This window comes from Enoplosus armatus, chromosome 17 (assembly GCF_043641665.1).
Source record: "Enoplosus armatus isolate fEnoArm2 chromosome 17, fEnoArm2.hap1, whole genome shotgun sequence".
In the NCBI taxonomy this organism is placed as follows: domain Eukaryota; kingdom Metazoa; phylum Chordata; class Actinopteri; order Centrarchiformes; family Enoplosidae; genus Enoplosus; species Enoplosus armatus.
The window spans coordinates 14,238,733-14,261,055 of record NC_092196.1 but is presented as its reverse complement, the minus strand read 5'-3'; the positions used below and the strand labels follow the sequence as shown (position 1 = coordinate 14,261,055).

At 38.7% G+C, this 22,323-nt stretch overlaps 1 protein-coding gene and 1 pseudogene across 1 annotated transcript; both read left to right on the top strand.

Annotated features, from left to right (window-relative positions):
* The first annotated feature begins 2,094 nt into the window (after positions 1-2,094).
* On the top strand, positions 2,095-5,185 carry LOC139300001 (myosin heavy chain, fast skeletal muscle-like; annotated as a pseudogene).
* A 4,791-nt stretch (positions 5,186-9,976) lies between these two features.
* Positions 9,977-21,439, top strand: LOC139300503 (myosin heavy chain, fast skeletal muscle-like). The gene is made up of 39 exons (XM_070923620.1): positions 9,977-10,180; positions 10,362-10,505; positions 10,600-10,756; positions 10,849-10,876; positions 10,963-11,065; positions 11,149-11,241; positions 11,330-11,393; positions 11,509-11,607; positions 11,686-11,789; positions 11,877-12,015; positions 12,545-12,663; positions 12,774-12,923; positions 13,013-13,183; positions 13,281-13,587; positions 13,722-13,798; positions 13,894-13,981; positions 14,068-14,185; positions 14,296-14,419; positions 14,519-14,655; positions 14,755-15,010; positions 15,145-15,387; positions 15,496-15,672; positions 15,905-16,050; positions 16,144-16,234; positions 16,327-16,716; positions 16,867-16,993; positions 17,309-17,427; positions 17,644-17,840; positions 17,944-18,127; positions 18,234-18,399; positions 18,496-18,620; positions 18,773-19,081; positions 19,158-19,361; positions 19,457-19,582; positions 19,697-19,867; positions 20,007-20,111; positions 20,789-20,884; positions 20,981-21,112; positions 21,419-21,439. Exons 1-39 carry the CDS (start codon positions 9,977-9,979, stop codon positions 21,437-21,439), a joined length of 5,811 nt encoding a protein of 1,936 aa, XP_070779721.1.
* The last annotated feature ends 884 nt before the right edge of the window (positions 21,440-22,323 follow it).

Here is a 22,323-nt window from a genome sequence, read left to right as displayed (position 1 = left end):
CTGTAATAATATGCTGCTTCAATGTGTCACTTTTCAATTACTTTGCTTAATTTAATACAGGAAATATCTTGAGACTTTTTTTGTTGCTGAATTACAAAAACTGATGTTATTGATGATCTGGCTGTACAGGGTAAATTCATCAGGATCCACTTTGGCTCTTCAGGCAAGCTGGCTTCAGCTGATATTGAAACATGTAAGTTTCAGCAAGTTGAAAGTTACATACAGGTTTGGCACACTGAAACTTAGGGGTTGCATTATGGATGAATGAGGGTGATTGCAATTTAAGTACTAGAAGGAAGAACGTTTTATTTGTTATTTATTTATGTTTACAGTCTGTCTATAATTTTGTCATTCTGATTGTCCATACTGTAATTTTGCTATGTTGGTCTATTCTGTTCACACAACATCTATTGCATGTCTGTGCGTCCTGGAAGAGGAATCCCTCCTCTGTTGCTCTTCCTTAGGTGTCTTCCATTTTTTTCCCCTGTTAAAGGGTTTTTGGGGAGTTTTTCCTTATCTGAATCAAGGACAGAGGGTGTCGTCAGTTATACAAATTGTAAAGCCCCTTGAGGCAAATTTGTGATTCGTGATATTGGACTATATAAATGAATTTATTTGACTTGACTCATTCAGATATGGTATTATGTTAGAGATGGTACAGCTGATGCATACGATTATACATGTTTATACATGTATAATCAGAGCTATGATTCGGTTTTGTTTTGAGAACACAAATTGTTATGCTGTGATGAAGCTTAAGCATGGGTATAGTGTGGTTGTAGCCACGGTTATATATATGAGCATGCAGCTAGAAAGTGATATATACTGTACATTTACACAGTAACTGACAGCCATCTTTTGGTTGGCAGCATTTCCTGCCATAATGCAGAGGGATAAGAGTGTAAGGCAAATGCAAAGAGACAAGTGATACACTGGTTTTAAATATAAACAGTGTTATTTGTTAATGCCATAATTTTACAATATCCAATTTAACTTGTTATTCCTAGATCTGCTGGAGAGGTCCCGTGTCACCTTCCAGTTGTCTGCTGAGAGGAGCTACCATATCTTCTATCAGCTGCTGATGACTGGCCACATCCTGGGTATGTTAACAGACAATTTGAACTTAAAAATGTAACAAATCTAGGCACAATGTGCTACCCAGGAGTCAATGTTGGAAATGAGATGGTGACCAAAGGTCAGACCCTGCCACAGGTAATAAAAAGAAATGTTTGAAAAAATCAGGGAAATATTTGAATTTTGATATGAAAAGATTATTCTGATATACATCTGTTTCTAGATCAACAATGCTGTCAGTGCTCTGTGCAAGTGCCAAGACAGTTCTTCATTGGAGTGTTGGACATCGCTGCATTTGAGATCTTTGATGTGAGTAGTTGAAAAATATCTGAGCAGTTTTAAAGTTCAACCATATTTTGCCATGAAAATAAATATTTTTATTTATTGGTATATATTTATGAAGGTATTGATTGGGAGTTCATTGACTTTGGTATGGACTTGGCAGCCTGCATTGAGCTTATCGAGAAGGTAAGTAACCACTTTGGTAGACGTGATTTCTTGATTCATGTACAAGTGTTTTCTCAGTTTAATTTTTAACATGAAATGTAAATTCCTCTCAGCCAATGGGCATCTTCTCCATCCTTGAAGAGGAGTGCATGTTCCCCAAGGCCTCTGACACAACTTTCAAGAACAAGCTGCATGATCAGCATCTGGGCAAGACCAAGGCCTTGAGAAGCCAAAGCCTGGAAAGGGCAAGGCTGAGGCTCACTTCTCCCTGGTTCACTATGCCGGCACAGTGGACTACAATGTCACTGGCTGGCTGGACAAGAACAGCTCTACCAGCTCTACTTCAGCTCTACCAGAAGTCTTCGAACAAACTGCTTGTATTACTGTATGCAACCCACGCTGCAGCTGAGGGTAAGAAATAAAAGCTCTGAGTATCCAGTACAGATGGTATGCTTCATTTTCTTCACTTTTTTCATTAACACTGTCACTACTATTTTCTACTATTAATGGTATAAAATATGGAGTAACGTGGTTGAATTGCTATTAGCAGTTAATTAGAAAGTGCAGTTTATAATGCTACCTGATATGCAGCATGAAGCTACTGCAGCAGCTCTCCACAAGAAGCAGGCTGACAGTGTTGCAGAGCTGGGAGAGCAGATCGACAACCTTCAATGTGTCAAGCAGAAGCTGGAGAAGGAGAAGAGTGAGTACAAGATGGAGACTGATGACCTGTCCAGCAACATGGAGGCTGTTGCCAAAGCAAAGGTGAAAAGCAGTTAAGTGTTTGTGTTTCTTAAATACATATTTTTTCAAATATAGCACATTTATTTTTGATAGGGCAACTTGGAGAAAATGTGCAGAACTCTTGAGGACCTGTTGAGTGAACTCAAAGCCAAAAATGATGAGAATGTCCGCCAACTGAATGACATTAATGCACAGAAGGCCAGACTGCAGACGGAGAATGGTAAGTCACCTGAAATAAAAACCATTCTGTAGGTAGAGTTTGTCACATATGATACATTAACACACTAAATTGCAACATGTATGTTTAATAGTGTCCTGTATTGTAGAAATAAATACTTAAATGAAAATGATCTTAATTAATAACACATGAACATTTTGTCATTCAGGTGAGTATTCCCGCCAGCTTGAGGAGAAGGGAGCTCTTGTTTCCCAGCTGACCAGGGGCAAGCAGGCCTTCACTCAGCAGATTGAGGAGTTGAAGAGGCACGTTGAGGGGGAAGTGAAGGTATAACAAGTTTATATCTTCTCTTATTTTTTTCCAAGGTATGACTCAGCTTAGTTAGTTACATCAAAATATACATATACAGTATACAGCAAAAAATTCCACTCACATTATTGTCCTTGCAAAACTGAGAAAGTCGAATTACATATTTATTGTTATTACAACATAAATTATGTATAGACTCTATTTTAAGGTCATGAATTTATCACAAGACTTATATTAATGGATCAATTAAGAGTTGTCATAAGAAAGTAAGTAAGAAGAAGAGTAAGAAAGATCATCAGAGAAGATGTTCTCAACCACAGCCTCCTTGAGAAAAAAGTGCTTTAGATCTGATTTAACACAGACAGGAATACTGTTCAAGAGCTGGGATGATAATAAGGAGAGAGATGAAATGTAAAACAAAAAAACATTCCTCTGCATACCTTAATACTAAGAAGAACAAAAAATAGTATTAAACAATTAAGTGAAGGGAGTCACTAAGAGAGAATGCTCCCTAATATGGCTCAGTTTCACTTATTCACACAGCATTTGGATTACATACATTAGGTTGATTAAAATGTCCCCCTGACATGGATCGGGTGCTCAACAGGCCAAGAATGCCCTGGCCCATGCTGTTCAGTCAGCCCACCATGACTGTGATCTGCTCAGAGAGCAGTTAGAGGAGAAGCAGGAGGCCAAGGCTGAGTTGCAGCGAGGAATGTCCAAGGCCAACAGCGAGGTGGCTCAGTGGAGATCCAAATATGAGACAAATGCTATCCAACGCACTGAGGAGCTGGAGGAGGCCAAGTATAAAACCCTTTCTACTTTTTAAGTACAAGCAAATTCATCTCCACTTCAGGAAAAAGCTTGCTCGGCGTCTGCAGGAGGCTGAGGAATCCATTGAGGCTGTGAACTCCAAATGTGCCTCTTTGGAGAAGGCCAAGCAGAGGCTGCAGGGTGAGGTGGAAGACCTCATGATTGATGTGGAGAGAGCTAATTCTATGGCTGCCAATCTTGACAAGAAGCAGAGGAACTTTGATAAGGTAAATGGTTAAATTTGTAATCAAAACCAAGATACACACACCTGTATAATAAACTAACCATTTAATTAACCTGTACAATTCTAGGTCCTTGCAGAATGGAAACAGTATGAGGAGGGTCAGGCAGAGCTGGAAGGAGCCCAGAAGGAAGCTCGTTCTCTCAGCACTGAAGTGTTTAAGATGAAGAACTCTTACGAGGAGGCTCTGGATCAGCTGGAGACCATGAAGAGAGAGAACAAGAACCTGCAGCGTATGTCAATCTCACTATATTTTATGTGCCTATCATAGCAATTGTAAGGGTTCGTCTTTGATTTCTAGTAGTGTAGTTTATTAGCTTTAGTGGTGGTAAAAGCCTTGACACCATTTGCTAGATATAATGTATAATGCATAATCTAAGTTACTCAAAATATATTTGGCTTTGATCGCTCTATAGAGGAGATCTCAGACCTGACTGAACAGATCGGTGAGACTGGAAAGAGTATCCATGAGCTGGAGAAAGCAAAGAAGACTGTGGAGACTGAGAAGAGTGAAATTCAGTCAGCGCTGGAGGAAGTTGAGGTTAAATCTTGATTACAATTGGACCACTTATATTATATATTACAACAGCATTTATACAACCATGTGTTCATTTTAATATTGTTTCTGCAAATGGTAAATGTTCACCTCGAGCTCAACCAGATCAAAGGTGAGGTTGACAGGAAGCTGGCAGAGAAGAATGAGGAGATGGAGCAAATCAAGAGAAACAGCCAGAGTGATAGACTCCATGCAGAGCACTCTTGATTCCGAGGTCAGGAGCAGGAATGATGCCCTGAGAGTCAAGAAGAAGATGGAGGGAGACCTGAATGAGATGGAGATTCAGCTGAGCCATGCCAACAGGCAGGCTGCTGAGGCCCAGAAACAACTGAGGAATGTCCAGGGACAGCTCAAGGTGAGTTTTGTGCAATTGCTAAATGACGAAAAACAGTAAAGAAAGTTGAGATTACCTCTTTATTTTATATTGGCAGGATGCCCAACTGCACCTTGATGATGCTGTCAGAGGACAGGAAGGCATGAAGGAGCAGGTTGCCATGGTGGAGCGCAGAAATGGCCTGATGCTGGCTGAGATTGAGGAGCTGAGAGTCGCTCTGGAACAGACAGAGAGAGGACGCAAAGTGGCTGAGCAGGAGTTGGTTGATGCCAGTGAGCGTGTCGGACTGCTTCACTCTCAGGTGTGTTTTCAATAACTGACATAATGAATATACATATGGGCTTTGTTATACATAACAAATAAATATCAAATTAAATGTGACTCTTTTTTAACATTCAGAACACCAGTCTTATGAACACCAAGAAGAAGTTGGAGTCTGACCTTGTCCAGGTTCAGGGTGAAGTGGAAGATTCTGTTCAGGAAGCATAAAATATGAACCAACTGTTGAATCATTTTTACACTGTAACATTTCAATAAACATTACGCATCTCAATACCATTTACTCTGTATTTACTCTATTACAAAAACGTGCATACAGCTAAATGAGTTCAACATGGCCACAATTGATTGTTACATTGTTACATTATTTGCATTTCATGTATTTTATGTATTTTATTTCTGGTGGACAAGCTCCAGTCCAGGCATACAAAACACATGCTGATGAGACTGTAAGTCAACTACATTAATGTGACTGCTAAGTTACAGCTGTAATAATAATGTCACTATTAACTGTCTTCTAGCTAAGTAAGTATAACTAAAGTTTAAATTGTATACCAGGACACCTCAAAAATAATTCCAGTAAATAGTTTGACCACTGATCTAAATAAGTGCGCAAGGTATCCCAATAGTATGCACTGAGGTGTACTGATTGAAAAAAAAAAAAAATGTCCACGACTCCTTCATTATTTAATATCTAGTCTATCACTATGATAATATACTATCTACTATAAAGATGTATTATTATTATTATTACTATTATTGTTATCATCATCATCATCATCATTATTATTATTATTGTCATTATTATCATTATTATTATGCTACTATTCATTAGCCTACTGTTACTACTGGTACTGTTACTACTTACCTACTGGTAAGAATAGGCCTATATGGATTGAGGCAATGTGTAATGTAAAACTGAAACCACTGGCAAGTTGCTGTCTGAGATTATGGTAGGACTTAACAGTGAGGTAATGACACTTGTAACAGTGAGACACACACTGTTGTGGAATGACAATTGGCTTAGTAGAAGCTCAAAACCATTGCAGGAATTGAAGTACTCCCCTGCGGCTACTTGTTGGCTGTGTTCAGTGCTCTCAGTGTTCAGAGAGGCTACAGTCAGTATAAATTAATAGGAATCCTAATGGCACTCTAAATTTATGACCAGCCCTACTTGTTGCCAACAGGGTCCATTCATACACTGGCTTATTAGAAATCAAACCAAGATGATAAAAGTCACATCCGCCAGCAGCAGTTACTCAAGTGTTGCATTTCTCAAGTGATTTCAAAATTGTCATTGACTGACACTGTTGATAATAAAAATAGTATTTTCTTAATTTCAGTCTGAGAATGCTGATTAAGAGACAACATCTGGTGGACAACTTTTGATCATAAAACATGATCAACCTGTTGTGACATGTACAAATGAATCAAAGCTTTTCTTGACTATACTGTGTCTTTTTTTCCTTAACTGGAATAAGACCAGGTTTAGTATGAGGGAGAAGCATCTGCCAGGAGTGTTCAGAGGGTAACACAAGGGTTTTTCTAAGGGTTCTTATCATACCAGATTAAAGCAAAAAAATAAAAAGCAAAAAAAATAAAGAAAATAATAATAATATATATAATTATATATATAATTATATATACTGGATTGTTCATTTAGACAGACAAGGTATTGAAACTTGGTGGTAACTTGGTTGTGGTACCAAACCCTCACAGTCTGCACAGGAAGCACATGTGTTGTTGGACCTTGGGGCAGATGCTATTTATGTGGACACTTCACACTAACTGGTTGTCCATTTGAGTACCAAGATATTTTTAGGAGTTGACTTGGCCTTTCTTGTGCTTATTGACAACTGCAGGGGAATGGCCACCAAGGCATTTGATGTAGACAATTTCCCTTGTTTAAAATGACAAAGACAGTATCATATGACCATAAAACACAGCCATTGTTGATGAATGATTGACTGATTTGACATGCTACAATGATATCCTTAAACTGTGAAGAAAATAACTTCTGTTTAATATTGTCTCAAGTCTCACTCTTAACACAGTTGTTAAGGAGTTTTTGATAGAGCTGCTTCAATTTATGCCAGACATTCTCGTGATCAAAGTGTCAACTAGGAGGCGAATGCAATTTATTTAGGGTTCACAAAAATATTCCGGTTAACCACTGTGGCGCATATGTAAGATAATAAATCAAAACACAACAATGAAGATTATTTGAATGTAATGTAAAGTTTTGGTTACAACATGCTAATCAGCAGTAAGCTTTACTGTTAGGCTCACTTCCAACTCTTTCAACTTTCTTTTTCCTCCTTGTTATTCATTATCTCTTCACATATTATTGCATTTCATTTTTGTTGTCAATTACATAAATCCTGAAAACTCAACCTTAAAAGGTAAGCACACCGGACCCCTGTTCTGTCTGTGCCCTTTATTCTAATAGCATAAAACAAGAACAACTAAATGAAACAAATAAGAACAGAGAGAGCTTAAAGCACACCACCTTTGGTTCTCTCAGTGTTACTACCCTGTTATGGAAGACTCTAACACTCTTTTAAACCCTCTCAGGCTCCTCCTCGCCAGACATATTTGGCATGTTATATTTCAGTTCAAGGGCTTCATGCAGAGGCTCATCTATAAAAATCTACTTGACTCAAGGACATACAAAGGAGAGGGTCAGTCGGGACAATCTGTCCCCACTTGGGTCCGTCTTCTCTCCACCTTCAAAATGTTTAGTTCACTTGCATTATAGCCTAATTGATAAACAGACTCATATTTAATTTTACAGTTTACATTAATACCACATAATGCAAAATATATTTTAACTCAAATGCTAATATGTACATGCTGCATTTGAACCAAAATGTGCTACTGTGTTACTACAAGTAAAGGTAAGCTGAAAGTATCGCCAGAAAGTACGTTGCAAGTTAGTGAAATTATTTTTATTTTTAATGATATAATTCTGTATCTCTTATACTTTAATAATTGTATTGTAACTATCATCCTGAAGCACAAAATACATAATAATTTATCAAAGATTTTTCTTTGAGGTTGCAACTGGACTAATTAAATGGCAAACTTAGTTTGGGATATCATTGTTTAACCACTAAAAGGGTTAAATACAATTCAAATCAGCTGAGGCATTTAGTCACCAGAGATGAGACTGTACAATAATGGTCCCTGTGTGCACAACATGTTATGTATTCAAGGTGACACAGCACATAGCCATACATAGCGTCTGCAACAAACTCAGCCTTAGAAAATGAACAATTTCTTACTACATTAACGTTCTTCTGTTGTGCAAAAATAGCATCTTATGTATTTCAGCTTACCAAGGCTTGCCTCAAACAAGCTGTCTAGAAAAACGACTGAAGACCTTTGACCTCACTTGAATAGCTTGTGTGCAACTCATGTTTGCACAATAGCCCACCTGTCTAGTGAGGTCACATGGGTGACATTCCTCAAGGTCATCTCCTTTTTTGAACAAAGAAGGATAAGTAAATATAAAAGGCAATAATACAACTTTACTCAACAATCCAGATTTACAAAAATACATCAAAGTAATTACGAGAAAGTATTAGTAGATTTTTTTTTCCCTTGTATATTATACATTAAAATTTTAACTTGGATACACCTTTCATTCATAGTACTATTACAGTTCTGGCATCTCTAACATCTTGTTTATTGGTGCAGGACTTATTTTGGGTCTTATCCCAGCCTAGATGGCAACTGTTCATCCACTCTGTTCCAAGGCGATATGCAATCCCTCCTCAGCTTTTATGGAATGGCGGTCCAGCTCCATTTTATTTCAGACATCTGAGATGTGTGGTTGTCCTGCAACTGTATACCAGTGACATTTAAATGCTTCTCCAAAACCACAGCCTGTGCCTGCCATAACATACTCCAGTAAGATTATTACTATTTACACTGAAGATCATTAAGGAGGTGACAGACCTGTCTGTTAATGAAAAGCATATATTTTCTAGTGTGCAAACACTTAAAATCTGTGCTCAACAAATGTCTTACTAATTACCGAGTGATATTTGATGACACATACTTGTCCTGTGACTTGTACTGTGAAATAATAAAATCATCAAAATAAATAATTAGTAATACATTAATAATACATTTTAGAACTGTACCTGTGACCCTGAATGGAATGACTCTGACTCTATTCTGTAGAATAGTACACTCTGTTTTGTTGGACTAAAAAATCTGACATGTGTGAATATCCTGCAACCAGTGACATTTGGGTGCTTCTCCAAAACTGAAAAAAGAACAACGAAAATAATCATAATAATAAATCCATACCTCCATATTTTACATCAATTTACAAACGGTAATCATGATTGTAATCATCATTCATCATTCAGTTTGTGCACAGAGAACAAATACTTACTGCAACAAATGTGAGTACAAGGCAATATCCATCAATGTAAATGTCAATGTCACAGGATTAGCGACATGACAAGAATGCATGACCAAACTGAGCAGGGCACACCTACTGAGGAGACAGTCCTCCCTCTATAAAAGAGTCTGCTTAGGACTCAGTGGATAACTGGTAGGCTTCCAACTCAGGTAAGTACATCAGCTTTAATTAATTAGTATTGTGTAAGGAAGTAATGTAATTTTATTTCATTTTCTATCATTTACTTATTTCCACTGGGTGTGCTATACACAAATATGATGCCAGTTAATAGTTTTTAAAAATAATATATAGTTATTTTAGTGATGAATATACAATATTTCTCTATAGATTTATGTACTCATGCTTGACCATTTATTCATAGGATCAAAAGAACAGACCTGACTGTATTTCATCTTCTGCTGGGACCAAAGAAGGTACATTATAGTTTATTTCAGATGATATCCACAATTTCAAAACACACCTCCCCTGATAGGCCTACCAACAGCATGTTAACATTTATTAAAACAAATACTAGAGAAATGTAGTATGTATGACCTCCCCTTTTTTCAGTCGCTTAAGGTGCCATCATGAGCACAGATGCAGAGATGGAGGCCTATGGGCCTGCAGCCGTTTACCTCCGAAAACCAGAGAAGGAGAGGATAGAGGCTCAGACTGCTCCATTCGATGCCAAAACAGCTTTCTTTGTGGCTGATCCTGAAAACATGTATTCCAAGGGTAAAGTCATCAAAAGAGAGGGTGGCAAAGCCACAGTAGAGACACTGACAGGAAAGGTAAGTGTAATCATGTCTACAATGAAAGTCAAATGACCCTAGGAAGGAAGACAAACTGATGACAGTTCTCTAAAACATTTAGATATTTGCTTTTTCACTTCACAGACTCAGCAAAAGAAAATGTAATTTCTTTAAACTACTTTATGACTATGTTTTTTTCTTTATTGTATTTCCTATTCAGACTCTCACTGTAAAAGAGGATGACATCCATCCCATGAACCCTCCCAAGTACGATAAAATGGAAGACATGGCTATGATGACCCATCTCAATGAGCCTGCTGTGCTGTATAACCTCAAAGAGCGTTTTGCATCATGGATGATCTACGTAAGCTTCAATCTTATATAGTGTGTAGTGTGTGTCTTGTATCTGTAAAGCCTGTGCATCAAATGTGATAGTGTTTCTCTCTTTCCTGCAACAGACCTACTCTGGCCTGTTCTGTGTCGTCGTAAACCCCTACAAGTGGCTTCCTGTGTACGAGGCTCAAGTTGTTGGGGCATACAGAGGCAAGAAGAGGATTGAGGCACCACCCCACATCTTCTCCATCTCTGACAATGCCTATCAGTTCATGCTCACTGGTAAGATCAACGTTACCACAGAATTTGAGGGGATGAGACAAAGAAAGCTCTCAACTATAGGTTTAACTTGAGCTTGTATGCTTATATTACAGATCGTGAGAACCAGTCTGTTCTCATCACGTAAGTTTGACACAACTTGTCAAGACAATTCTTAAGACTCTTCTTCATGACTATCTTGCTAAAAAAATTATATTTTCATTACCCAGTGGAGAATCTGGTGCAGGAAAGACTGTCAACACCAAGCGTGTCATCCAGTACTTTGCAACAATTGCAGTGGCTGGAGCTAAGAAAGAGACTAGTAAAATTCAGGTAAATTGGTTGTTGCTAAAATTCTTTGCCACAGTTGATTGTTGTTGAATAGTTTTATACAGCTTCATAATGTTTCTATGTAGGGTTCACTGGAAGATCAAATCATTGCAGCCAACCCTCTGCTAGAGGCCTATGGTAATGCCAAGACAGTAAGGAATGACAACTCCTCTCGTTTTGTAAGTATTTATATTATGGACCTTCACATAACTTTCTTATGCTTATTGTTACTTAGAGTCAAACTGACATTTTCTGGTAAATGTTTAGGGTAAATTCATCAGAATCCACTTTGGCTCAAGTGGCAAGCTGGCCTCAGCTGATATTGAAACATGTAAGTTCTAGTTATTTTCCTTTCCTGTAGTTGGCAACATTGACAGCATTAGTAGTGTACATATGTAGTGTCTTGGATTCATCATCAGTTCTTTATATCTGACAAATACTCACAGATCTGCTGGAGAAGTCCCGTGTCACCTTCCAGTTGTCTGCTGAGAGGAGTTACCATATCTTCTATCAGCTGATGACTGGCCACAAGCCTGAGCTCCTGGGTATGTTATGATACAATAAACAAACAATTTTAAAAAAGCATATGTGCTCACTTATGCATTTCCTCTACTTTCTTCCAGAGGCCCTTCTAATTACCACAAACCCCTATGACTACCACATGATCAGTCAGGGGGAAATCACTGTCAAAAGCATTAATGATGTGGAGGAGTTCATTGCAACCGATGTAAGTTAATAGTAGTCTGTAGAATAACAGCAGATGAATGTCAGAATAACTGATTTTCTAAAATAATTTGTTGTGCATGAATTTTAGACTGCTATCAACATCTTGGGCTTCAGTGGTGATGAAAAGATTGCCATCTACAAGCTGACCGGTGCTGTGATGCATCATGGCAACATGAAATTCAAGCAGAAGCAGCGTGAGGAGCAGGCTGAACCTGATTGCACTGAGGGTAATTGGATTAATAGTGTGATATAACATCATCATATTATATCATATTACATCAAAGGGCATTAAGCAGGTAAACTAAAAATACAAATACCTCACATCACAAGTTTTTTGCATAAACTTACATAGACTGCAAGAATGTAATCACAACTTAAATACAATGCTACAACAGTGGGTTATATTGGTTAAATGCCAATTAGCATCACTCACCTACAAAGAAGGTCTGGCAGTCAGCACTGTGATGTATTAGCTGTCAGAGCAACATGAGATAACTTATAGAGCAGTAAAGAGGCCATGTCATCAAACTGATAACCAAACGATATATGACAGACAAACAGTACAGAGTGAGTGACAAATTAACTGCCGTTAACTGCCAACAAACATTCTACATACAATACAACTTGTAGCAGCAGTGTTTTCAATGGTGATTTTAGTAATGTTACAGTTAACATTTTTGCTTCATAATGTTAACATCGCTTTGTTAGATCCTGCGCGTTTCTTTGCATTAATGGACACATTTTTCTTTCAATCAGACGCTGATAAAATTGCCTACCTCATGGGCCTAAACTCAGCTGATATGCTTAAAGCTCTGTGCTACCCCAGAGTCAAGGTTGGAAACGAGATGGTGACCAAAGGTCAGACCGTGCCACAGGTAATAAAAAGAAAATTTGATGTCTTAAAAAATTAGGGAAATATTTGCATTTTGATATGAACTTATTATTCTGAGAAATCAATCTTCTGTCCTAAACTCATTATTTCTAGGTCAACAATGCTGTCAGTGCTCTGTGTAAGTCTGTCTATGAGAAAATGTTCTTGTGGATGGTCGTCCGTATCAATGAGATGCTGGACACAAAGCAGCCAAGACAGTTCTTCATTGGAGTGTTGGATATCGCTGGATTTGAGATCTTTGATGTAAGTAATTTGAAGAACATTTCAGTTGCATCACATATCATCATCATCATCATCAATGTTTTTCCATGGGACTGATTTTCAAATTACAGTACAACAGCTTGGAGCAACTCTGTATCAACTTCACCAATGAGAAACTGCAGCAGTTTTTCAACCACCACATGTTTGTTCTGGAGCAAGAGGAGTACAAGAAAGAAGGCATTGATTGGGAGTTCATCGATTTTGGTATGGACTTGGCTGCCTGCATTGAGCTTATTGAGAAGGTAAGACAATTCTGTCAGGTAGAATTGAAATGAAACCTGTTTTCTGACTACCTGCTAAGTTGTTGATTCTTTTTAATATGACATAATGTCCTTTCAGCCAATGGGCATCTTCTCCATCCTTGAAGAGGAGTGCATGTTCCCCAAGGCAACAGACACTTCTTTCAAGAACAAGCTGCATGATCAGCATCTGGGCAAGACCAAGGCCTTTGAGAAGCCAAAACCCGCTAAGGGCAAGGCTGAGGCTCACTTCTCCCTGGTTCACTATGCCGGCACAGTGGACTACAATATCACTGGCTGGCTGGACAAGAACAAGGACCCCCTGAATGACTCAGTTGTTCAGCTCTACCAGAAGTCTTCGAACAAACTGCTTGCTCTTCTGTATGCAGCCCATTTTTCAGCTGATGGTAAGAAGCTAATACTGTAAAACCTGCGTGGCAATTCAGTTTCACTTACTTAAAGCATGTGGTTTCCTTTGGGAAATAAACATGAACACTGAAGAAAGAGTTAATTATTTGCTGGCACTATGTTTTAAAAACAGATACTGCTGGTGGTGGCAAGAAGGGTGGTGGAAAGAAGAAGGGTGGTTCCTTCCAGACTGTGTCTGCTCTTTTCAGGGTATGTTCAACATCCACAAAAGATCCAATTTAATCTGATTGGGTTATGTTTTGAAGTTTGTTTGTTGTTTTTAATGATAATATTTCACATCCCAGGAGAACTTGGGCAAGCTGATGACCAACCTGAGGAGCACTCATCCTCATTTTGTGCGCTGTCTGATTCCCAATGAAACAAAGACCCCAGGTTTGGTGTTATTGTGTTGTCTTTTTAAAAAAGACTAGCCAAAATGAATCCCAAAAATACTTATTACTGTTTTGTGCAATGTGCAGGTCTTATGGAGAACCACTTGGTCATCCACCAGCTGAGGTGTAACGGTGTGCTGGAAGGAATCAGAATCTGCAGAAAGGGCTTCCCCAGCAGAATCCTCTACGGTGACTTTAAGCAGAGGTGACTTTTCAGTAGGAGTCATTCAAGCTGATTTCAGTTGAGTTGTTATGGTGTAAAACACCAGGGAAATGGGAGGTAAATATAAGTAACAATATCATTTTCTCTTGCAGATACAAAGTATTGAATGCAAGTGTCATCCCTGAGGGACAGTTCATTGACAACAAGAAAGCTTCAGAGAAGCTGCTGGGCTCCATTGATGTGGACCACACTCAGTACAAGTTTGGACATACAAAGGTTCATTCTTATAAACAATGTTAACAGATTTTTACTTGTGCAGTTTTTCTGTTGTATCTATGTGTCCTGATGAGTCATTTCCTTCACTTGACAACATAGGTGTTCTTCAAAGCTGGTCTGCTTGGCACCCTGGAGGAGATGAGAGATGATAAACTGGCTACGCTGGTGACCATGACTCAGGCTCTCTGCAGAGGATACCTCATGAGGAAGGAGTTTGTTAAGATGATGGAGAGGAGGTAGGACTATCATGCAGTATACTGCATGGCCTCTTAAATTCCAGTGTGATGTTAAACAAAAGCAATACTGATACAATAATTTATGTTATTTTTTATTAGAGATGCAATCTTCACCATCCAGTACAACATCCGTTCATTCATGAATGTGAAGAACTGGCCATGGATGCATCTGTACTTCAAGATCAAGCCTCTTCTGAAGAGTGCTGAGACTGAGAAGGAGCTGCAGCAGATGAAGGAGAACTATGATAAGATGAAGACAGACCTGGCTGCTGCCCTGGCCAAAAAGAAGGAACTGGAGGAGAAGATGGTTTCCCTGCTGCAGGAAAAGAATGACCTGCAACTGCAAGTTGCAGCTGTGAGTAGAATGCAAGAGCAGCAAAATGTTCTATTTGCAGTCAGATGTTTCGCTTTACCAAAGAAATCCACTGAATATAATTTTTAAAAACATGTTTTAATCAAAATAATACCATGTGTATGTTCAAACTATAGGAAGGTGAGAACCTCTCTGATGCTGAAGAAAGGTGTGAAGGGCTCATTAAGAGCAAGATCCAGCTCGAGGCCAAACTCAAAGAGACAACTGAGAGACTGGAGGATGAAGAGGAAATCAATGCTGAGCTGACAGCCAAGAAGAGGAAACTGGAGGATGAATGCTCTGAGCTGAAGAAAGACATTGATGACTTGGAGCTCACTTTGGCTAAAGTGGAAAAGGAGAAACATGCCACAGAAAACAAGGTTCACATAACTTGAAATATACACTGATAAAAAAATAATAAAATGTTTCTACCGAGGTTTCAAACATGTATAGGCATTAAGTCAAAAATCCATTCATTCCTTTTTCAGGTGAAAAACCTGACAGAGGAAATGGCATCTCAAGATGAGTCAATTGCCAAGTTAACCAAGGAGAAGAAAGCCCTCCAAGAGGCCCATCAGCAAACACTTGATGATCTCCAGGCAGAGGAAGACAAAGTCAACTCTCTGACCAAGGCCAAGACAAAGCTGGAACAGCAAGTGGACGACGTAAGAAAACAAATCTTTTGATAGTGTGTTTTTATTGTCAATTAGCTTGTGTTGTCAAGTTGACAACCTATGAAACAAATGCAAAACAACATATAATGTCAACATTCATTTAATGTCAACAGCAAGTAGATGATGTGAGAAAACATTGCTTTTGAAATTATTAAAGTATAAAGCAGTTTGAGTCTCAGGATTGATGTTCCATTGTACAAATAGATTATTTTTTATTAAAAAGCTTGAAGGATCACTGGAGCAAGAGAAGAAGCTTCGCATGGACCTTGAAAGAGCCAAGAGGAAGCTTGAAGGAGATCTGAAACTGGCCCAGGAATCCATAATGGATCTGGAGAATGACAAGCAGCAATCTGAGGAGAAAATCAAAAAGTAAGTAAAAAATAAGTTATTGATGAAATTCCTGCCTTCACATACAGAAAGAAAAATCACAAATTTAACATTTATTTTGTTGAACACATTAAGGAAAGACTTTGAGACCAGTCAGCTCCTCAGCAAAATTGAGGATGAACAGTCCCTTGGTGCTCAGCTTCAGAAGAAGATCAAGGAACTCCAGGTAAGTATTTGACATGAACAGTAAACTCAGTGAATCAAAAACAACATGCTCAAGTTAATAAGCCTTCTTGATATTACTGTCATCAAATCTAGGCTCGTATTGAGGAGCTGGAAGAAGAGATTGAGGCTGAGAGGGCTGCTCGGGCTAAGGTAGAGAAGCAGAGGGCTGACCTCTCCAGGGAGCTTGAGGAGATCAGTGAGAGGCTTGAGGAAGCTGGTGGAGCAACAGCTGCCCAGATTGAGATGAACAAGAAGCGCGAAGCTGAGTTCCAGAAGTTGCGTCGTGATCTTGAAGAGTCAACCCTGCAGCATGAAGCTACTGCAGCAGCTCTCCGCAAGAAGCAGGCTGACAGTGTTGCAGAGCTGGGAGAGCAGATCGACAACCTTCAGCGTGTCAAGCAGAAGCTGGAGAAAGAGAAGAGCGAGTACAAGATGGAGATTGATGACCTGTCCAGCAACATGGAGGCTGTTGCCAAAGCAAAGGTATGCACTGTTTTTCAGGAAAACTTAATTACATAAGATTTCAGCAAATATCCAAATAATAAAGGTGGATAATAAATACAAAGTACCTGATCAGTAAGTAAGTTCCATTTCCTCTGCATTTAAGTCATGTAAATTTCATGTTAATTACAGGCCAATCTGGAGAAAATGTGCCGAACTCTTGAAGACCAATTAAGTGAAATCAAGTCCAAAAATGATGAAAACGTTCGCCAGCTAAATGACATGAGTGCACAGAGGGCAAGACTGCAAACAGAGAATGGTGTGTATCCAACGATGTGAAATGTGTAATACTATATTAATTAGTACCTTTTTTTAAGTTAGATATGACATATATGATTCATTCCCATGGTCCAAAATAATGATTGGGTTGTGTGTTTAAAAGGATACAGTATGATTTATATAGGTATACTAATTATTATTAAACTGACAATTCCTTATGTATAATTTGTCTCTTACTTGAGTATTGTGCTATCATTTCAAATGATTTGTTTTCTTTTTAATGAAAAGCACTTTCAGCTATATTTCAGGTGTGAAAAAAGCCATCCAAATCTTATTCATACTCGTATTTGTTTAGGTGAGTTTTCCCGCCAGCTTGAGGAGAAGGAAGCTCTTATTTCCCAGCTCACAAGAGGCAAACAGGCTTACACTCAGCAGATTGAAGAGCTTAAGAGACACATTGAGGAGGAAGTGAAGGTACAAGATATCATTTGTGCATTGTCCACTTTCTAATGCAATGTGTGCTTGGGCTGTCTATTTATCAGGTATGATATCTCCAGTTATAGCTCAGACACGACTATTTTGAGTTGAGGGTAGTTTGTTTAAGAAAAGATGTTCTGTATTTTTTGTATGTACTACAGTATATTAACAGAATCAATTAAGGCTTTAATGATTCTAATGATGAATTTATAGGCCAAGAATGCCCTGGCCCATGCTGTTCAGTCAGCCCGCCATGACTGTGATCTGCTCAGAGAGCAGTTTGAGGAGGAGCAGGAGGCCAAGGCTGAGTTGCAGCGAGGAATGTCCAAGGCCAACAGCGAGGTGGCTCAGTGGAGAACCAAATATGAGACTGATGCTATCCAACGCACTGAGGAGCTGGAGGAGGCAAAGTACATAAAAACCTTTCTACTTTTTCATAAATAAATAGGTTTATAATTTAATATTTCATATATTATTGCAAAATTACATAAAAAAAATACTTCTTCACCACAGGAAAAAGCTTGCCCAGCGTCTGCAGGAGGCTGAGGAATCCATTGAGGCTGTGAACTCCAAGTGTGCCTCTTTGGAGAAGACCAAGCAGAGGCTGCAGGGTGAAGTGGAGGACCTCATGATTGATGTGGAGAGAGCTAATTCTCTGGCTGCCAACCTTGACAAGAAGCAGAGGAACTTTGATAAGGTAAGTAGTTGTAGTGGAAAACAAAACAAGGCTCAACACAAGGCCAGGCCAATCTCAAACACAATTCTATCTTTGTGATATTTTTAATTCCTCTATATGATTCTAGGTCCTGTCAGAGTGGAAACAGAAGTATGAGGAGAGCCAGGCAGAGCTGGAAGGAGCCCAGAAGGAGGCTCGTTCTCTCAGCACTGAATTGTTCAAGATGAAGAACTCTTATGAGGAGGCTCTTGATCAGCTGGAGACCATGAAGAGAGAGAACAAGAACCTGCAGCGTATGTCAACTGCTATCTACATTAAAGGCAAATAATTATTTGTTATCAATTGGCAAGAGTCTAAGAATGTTTATCTTTCTTTAATTAACTCTGCAGAGGAGATCTCAGATCTGACTGAACAAATTGGAGAGACTGGAAAAAGCATCCACGAGCTGGAAAAAGCCAAGAAAGCTGTAGAAAGTGAGAAAACTGAAATTCAAACTGCCCTGGAGGAAGCAGAGGTATTATCTTTTATACTTCATTTGTTTTTTTATTGCAACAATTCAGTTAACTGTGTTCTATACCATTATTTAACTAATTTCAAATGTGTTTTGTTAAAATGATAGAACAGTCATTTTGGTTCTTAGCTATACTCAGCTGACTTTTCTTGCAGGGTACACTGGAGCATGAGGAGTCCAAGATTCTCCGTGTTCAGCTTGAGCTCAACCAGATCAAAGGTGAGGTTGACAGGAAGCTGGCAGAGAAGGATGAAGAGATGGAGCAAATCAAGAGGAACAGCCAGAGGGTGATAGACTCCATGCAGAGCACTCTTGATTCCGAGGTCAGGAGCAGGAATGATGCCCTGAGAGTCAAGAAGAAGATGGAGGGAGACCTGAATGAGATGGAGATTCAGCTGAGCCATGCCAACAGGCAGGCTGCTGAGGCCCAGAAACAACTGAGGAATGTCCAGGGACAGCTCAAGGTGAGTTTTGTGCGATTGCTAAATGAAAAAAAATGTTCAAGAAAGTTCAAATGAACTCTTTATTTTATGTTGTCAGGATGCACAACTGCACCTTGATGATGCTGTCAGAGGACAGGAAGACATGAGGGAGCAGGTTGCCATGGTGGAGCGCAGAAATGGCCTGATGCTGGCTGAGATTGAGGAGCTGAGAGCCGCTCTGGAACAGACAGAGAGAGGACGCAAAGTGGCTGAGCAGGAGTTGGTTGATGCCAGTGAGCGTGTCGGACTGCTTCACTCTCAGGTTTGTTATTAGTTTGTCATTAATTCACAAGAAACTGGTATTTTGAAAATACATTACAAATATCATATTAAACACGGCTTTTCTTAAACATTCAGAACACCAGTCTTCTGAACACCAAGAAGAAGCTGGAGTCTGACCTTGTCCAGGTTCAGGGTGAAGTGGATGATTCTGTTCAGGAAGCAAGAAATGCTGAGGAGAAAGCCAAAAAGGCTATCACTGATGTGAGTTTACATCTCTAACTGATCAATGTTGTGTTTTTCGTCTACCTCAATGCACTGATAATGTTAGGTTTATTATAGATTATGAATGAATTAGAGAACATTTTATAATTTCAGGCTGCCATGATGGCTGAGGAGCTGAAGAAGGAGCAGGACACCAGCGCTCATCTGGAGAGGATGAAGAAGAACCTGGAGATCACAGTCAAGGACCTGCAGCACCGACTGGATGAGGCTGAGAACCTCGCCATGAAGGGTGGCAAGAAGCAGCTCCAGAAACTGGAGTCCAGGGTATGAACTGAATATAAATGGTCAGATGGTCACAGATCAGTTTAAGAATAAAAACATCACTTCAAATGCATCAAATAAACTTGACTTCTGTCTCTGCACTCACATCCTCATACAAAACTTTGATTATTTATCATTACAGGTGCGTGAGCTGGAGGCTGAAGTTGAAGCCGAGCAGAGACGTGGAGCTGATGCTGTTAAAGGAGTCCGCAAATATGAGAGGAGGGTGAAGGAGCTGACCTATCAGGTACATTTTATTTAATAATATAATTTAATAATTACTCCTTGATTCTAGGGGTACATTTACCCATGTACTGTACTTAAGTACAATTATGAGGTTTTTTTTGGTAGTTTATACTTCTGCTCCACGACATTTCACAGGCAAGTATTGACCTTTTGTATTATCCAGTTATAACTGGGTAGGTTGCCCTGCCCTGCAGCATAGCACTAATTAGGCAATATAAGTGAACACACCTGTATGGGTGGACTATGAGTGTGCAGGGTCTTTAAGATTTTACATACAAATTATGTAGTACCTTTATAAAATAAGATGCATTAAAGATAAACCTCCAAACCCAAGCAGTATAACAAGTAGTTTGCTTTTGCTCCTTCCTGACTAGCTACAATATTACAGTGCTGCTTCTACTTAAATGCATCAGTAATAAATCATAAATATGTAATATAACGTTGAATAGGTCCACTCTGCTTAATGTGTTATTTTACTTTTGATACCTTTGATATTTCTGATAATACTTTGACTTTTACTTAAATATATATTTTGAATGCAGGACTTTTACTTGTAACAGAATATTGTTATACTGTGGTATTACTACTTTTATTCAAATAAAACATCTAAATACTTCTTCTGAAACTGCTCCATTGTGCTTGCAACACTCCATAAGTTACCATTCTTTATCTGTACAGACTGAGGAGGACAAGAAGAATGTGACTAGACTTCAGGATCTGGTGGACAAGCTGCAGCTCAAAGTCAAGGCTTACAAGAGACAGGCTGAGGAGGCTGTGAGTGATACATTAATGTGACTAATTATTTGCAGTTGAATGAATAATGATATCAGCATAAACAGCTAAATTAATATAACTCTAAACCTTTCACAGGAGGAGCAGGCCAACACTCACATGTCCAGGCACAGAAAGGCCCAGCATGAGCTGGAGGAAGCTCAGGAGCGCGCTGACATCGCTGAGTCCCAGGTCAACAAGCTGAGAGCCAAGAGCCGTGATGCTGGAAAGGTGTCTTTTTCATTCTCTTTGACCGTGTCATGTATTATCCATATGAATACAGTATACTTCATCTATATATCCATGATTTTTACATTCCAATGTTAAATACACTTGAAAATAACTGTATACATAATGACCTCTGAAATGAATGACCAGTTGCAGTATGGTATTACACAAGTTATACTATCTTTCTGAAAAAATATCCAAACTCTATTGTCATTCCATAAAATGTTGCACTGAATGTTATTGTATTCCTTCTATAATACATTCCTACAAACACAGTATATAAGAACTAATTATCTTTCTTTTTTCCAGGGAAGTGACTCTGCTGAATGAGATACAAGATCCAGCTGAGGCCTTTTAACAGAGTTCATACAATATGAGCCCCTGAGAATTTTCTTCTGCAAATCTTCAATAAATGTTATACATTTCTCAAGTGTTTCCTTTTCTTTTCACATCTTGTTTTCATATTCAACCTTAGATAACCAATTTAGCTTAGATAAGTTACAAGAAACTGTCTTAGAACACTGTGTGTCAATATGAAGACCAAACTGGCAAATCATTGCTCATATTAATTGATTAATCAATTTCTGTTAAGATCAAATGTTACACCTCTTTTTCATCATGTGCTGTAGTTGAGATGCACCTATGATTTATTGAAAACAGTTGTTTCCAGTGTAGCGAATCAATAGCTCTGTAAAACTTACTAACTAAAATGTTACAAGTAGGCTCTAGGCTCATTTGTCAATTATGTGGTTCAACTAATCAAGGGAAAACATGAATTGGCAATCAGGTTTAATTTAGGTTTGTTATACGATGATTTTCATAGTTTCATACAGTATGCCAGAGTACTGGGTTTAATTCCAACCAACAATTTCTCTCTTTGGATAAGTAGTTAAAACAGTATTACTGTATCTTTAACTGTTCACAATGCATTTACATTTGAAAAGGACACACATATATACTTATGTGTGTGTGTGTGTGTGTGTGTGTGTGTGTGTGTGTACGAAATATTTAACTGACAAAGAAGAAAAAAAATGCCTCAACAAATAACCTGTCCTGAAAATAAAAACAGAATAAACTTCTACTCCAGCACGAGCTTCTAATTAGTGTGGGCATATGAAAAATACAAATACAATTTCATACATTGAACATCATAACATTGTTCAATAAATTATTTTCCAAGCCAATTACTGAGACCTCATATTTCATCTCTATTG

Excerpts from the sequence above, each read along its gene's own strand:
- LOC139300503 (XM_070923620.1), top strand. The coding sequence starts at position 9,977 with ATGAGCACAGATGCAGAGATGGAGGCCTATGGGCCTGCAGCCGTTTAC. Across the intron at positions 14,186-14,295 it reads TACGGTGACTTTAAGCAGAG|ATACAAAGTATTGAATGCAA; the intron begins GTGACTTTTCAG and ends TTTCTCTTGCAG. Across the intron at positions 18,621-18,772 it reads CTGCCCTGGAGGAAGCAGAG|GGTACACTGGAGCATGAGGA; the intron begins GTATTATCTTTT and ends CTTTTCTTGCAG.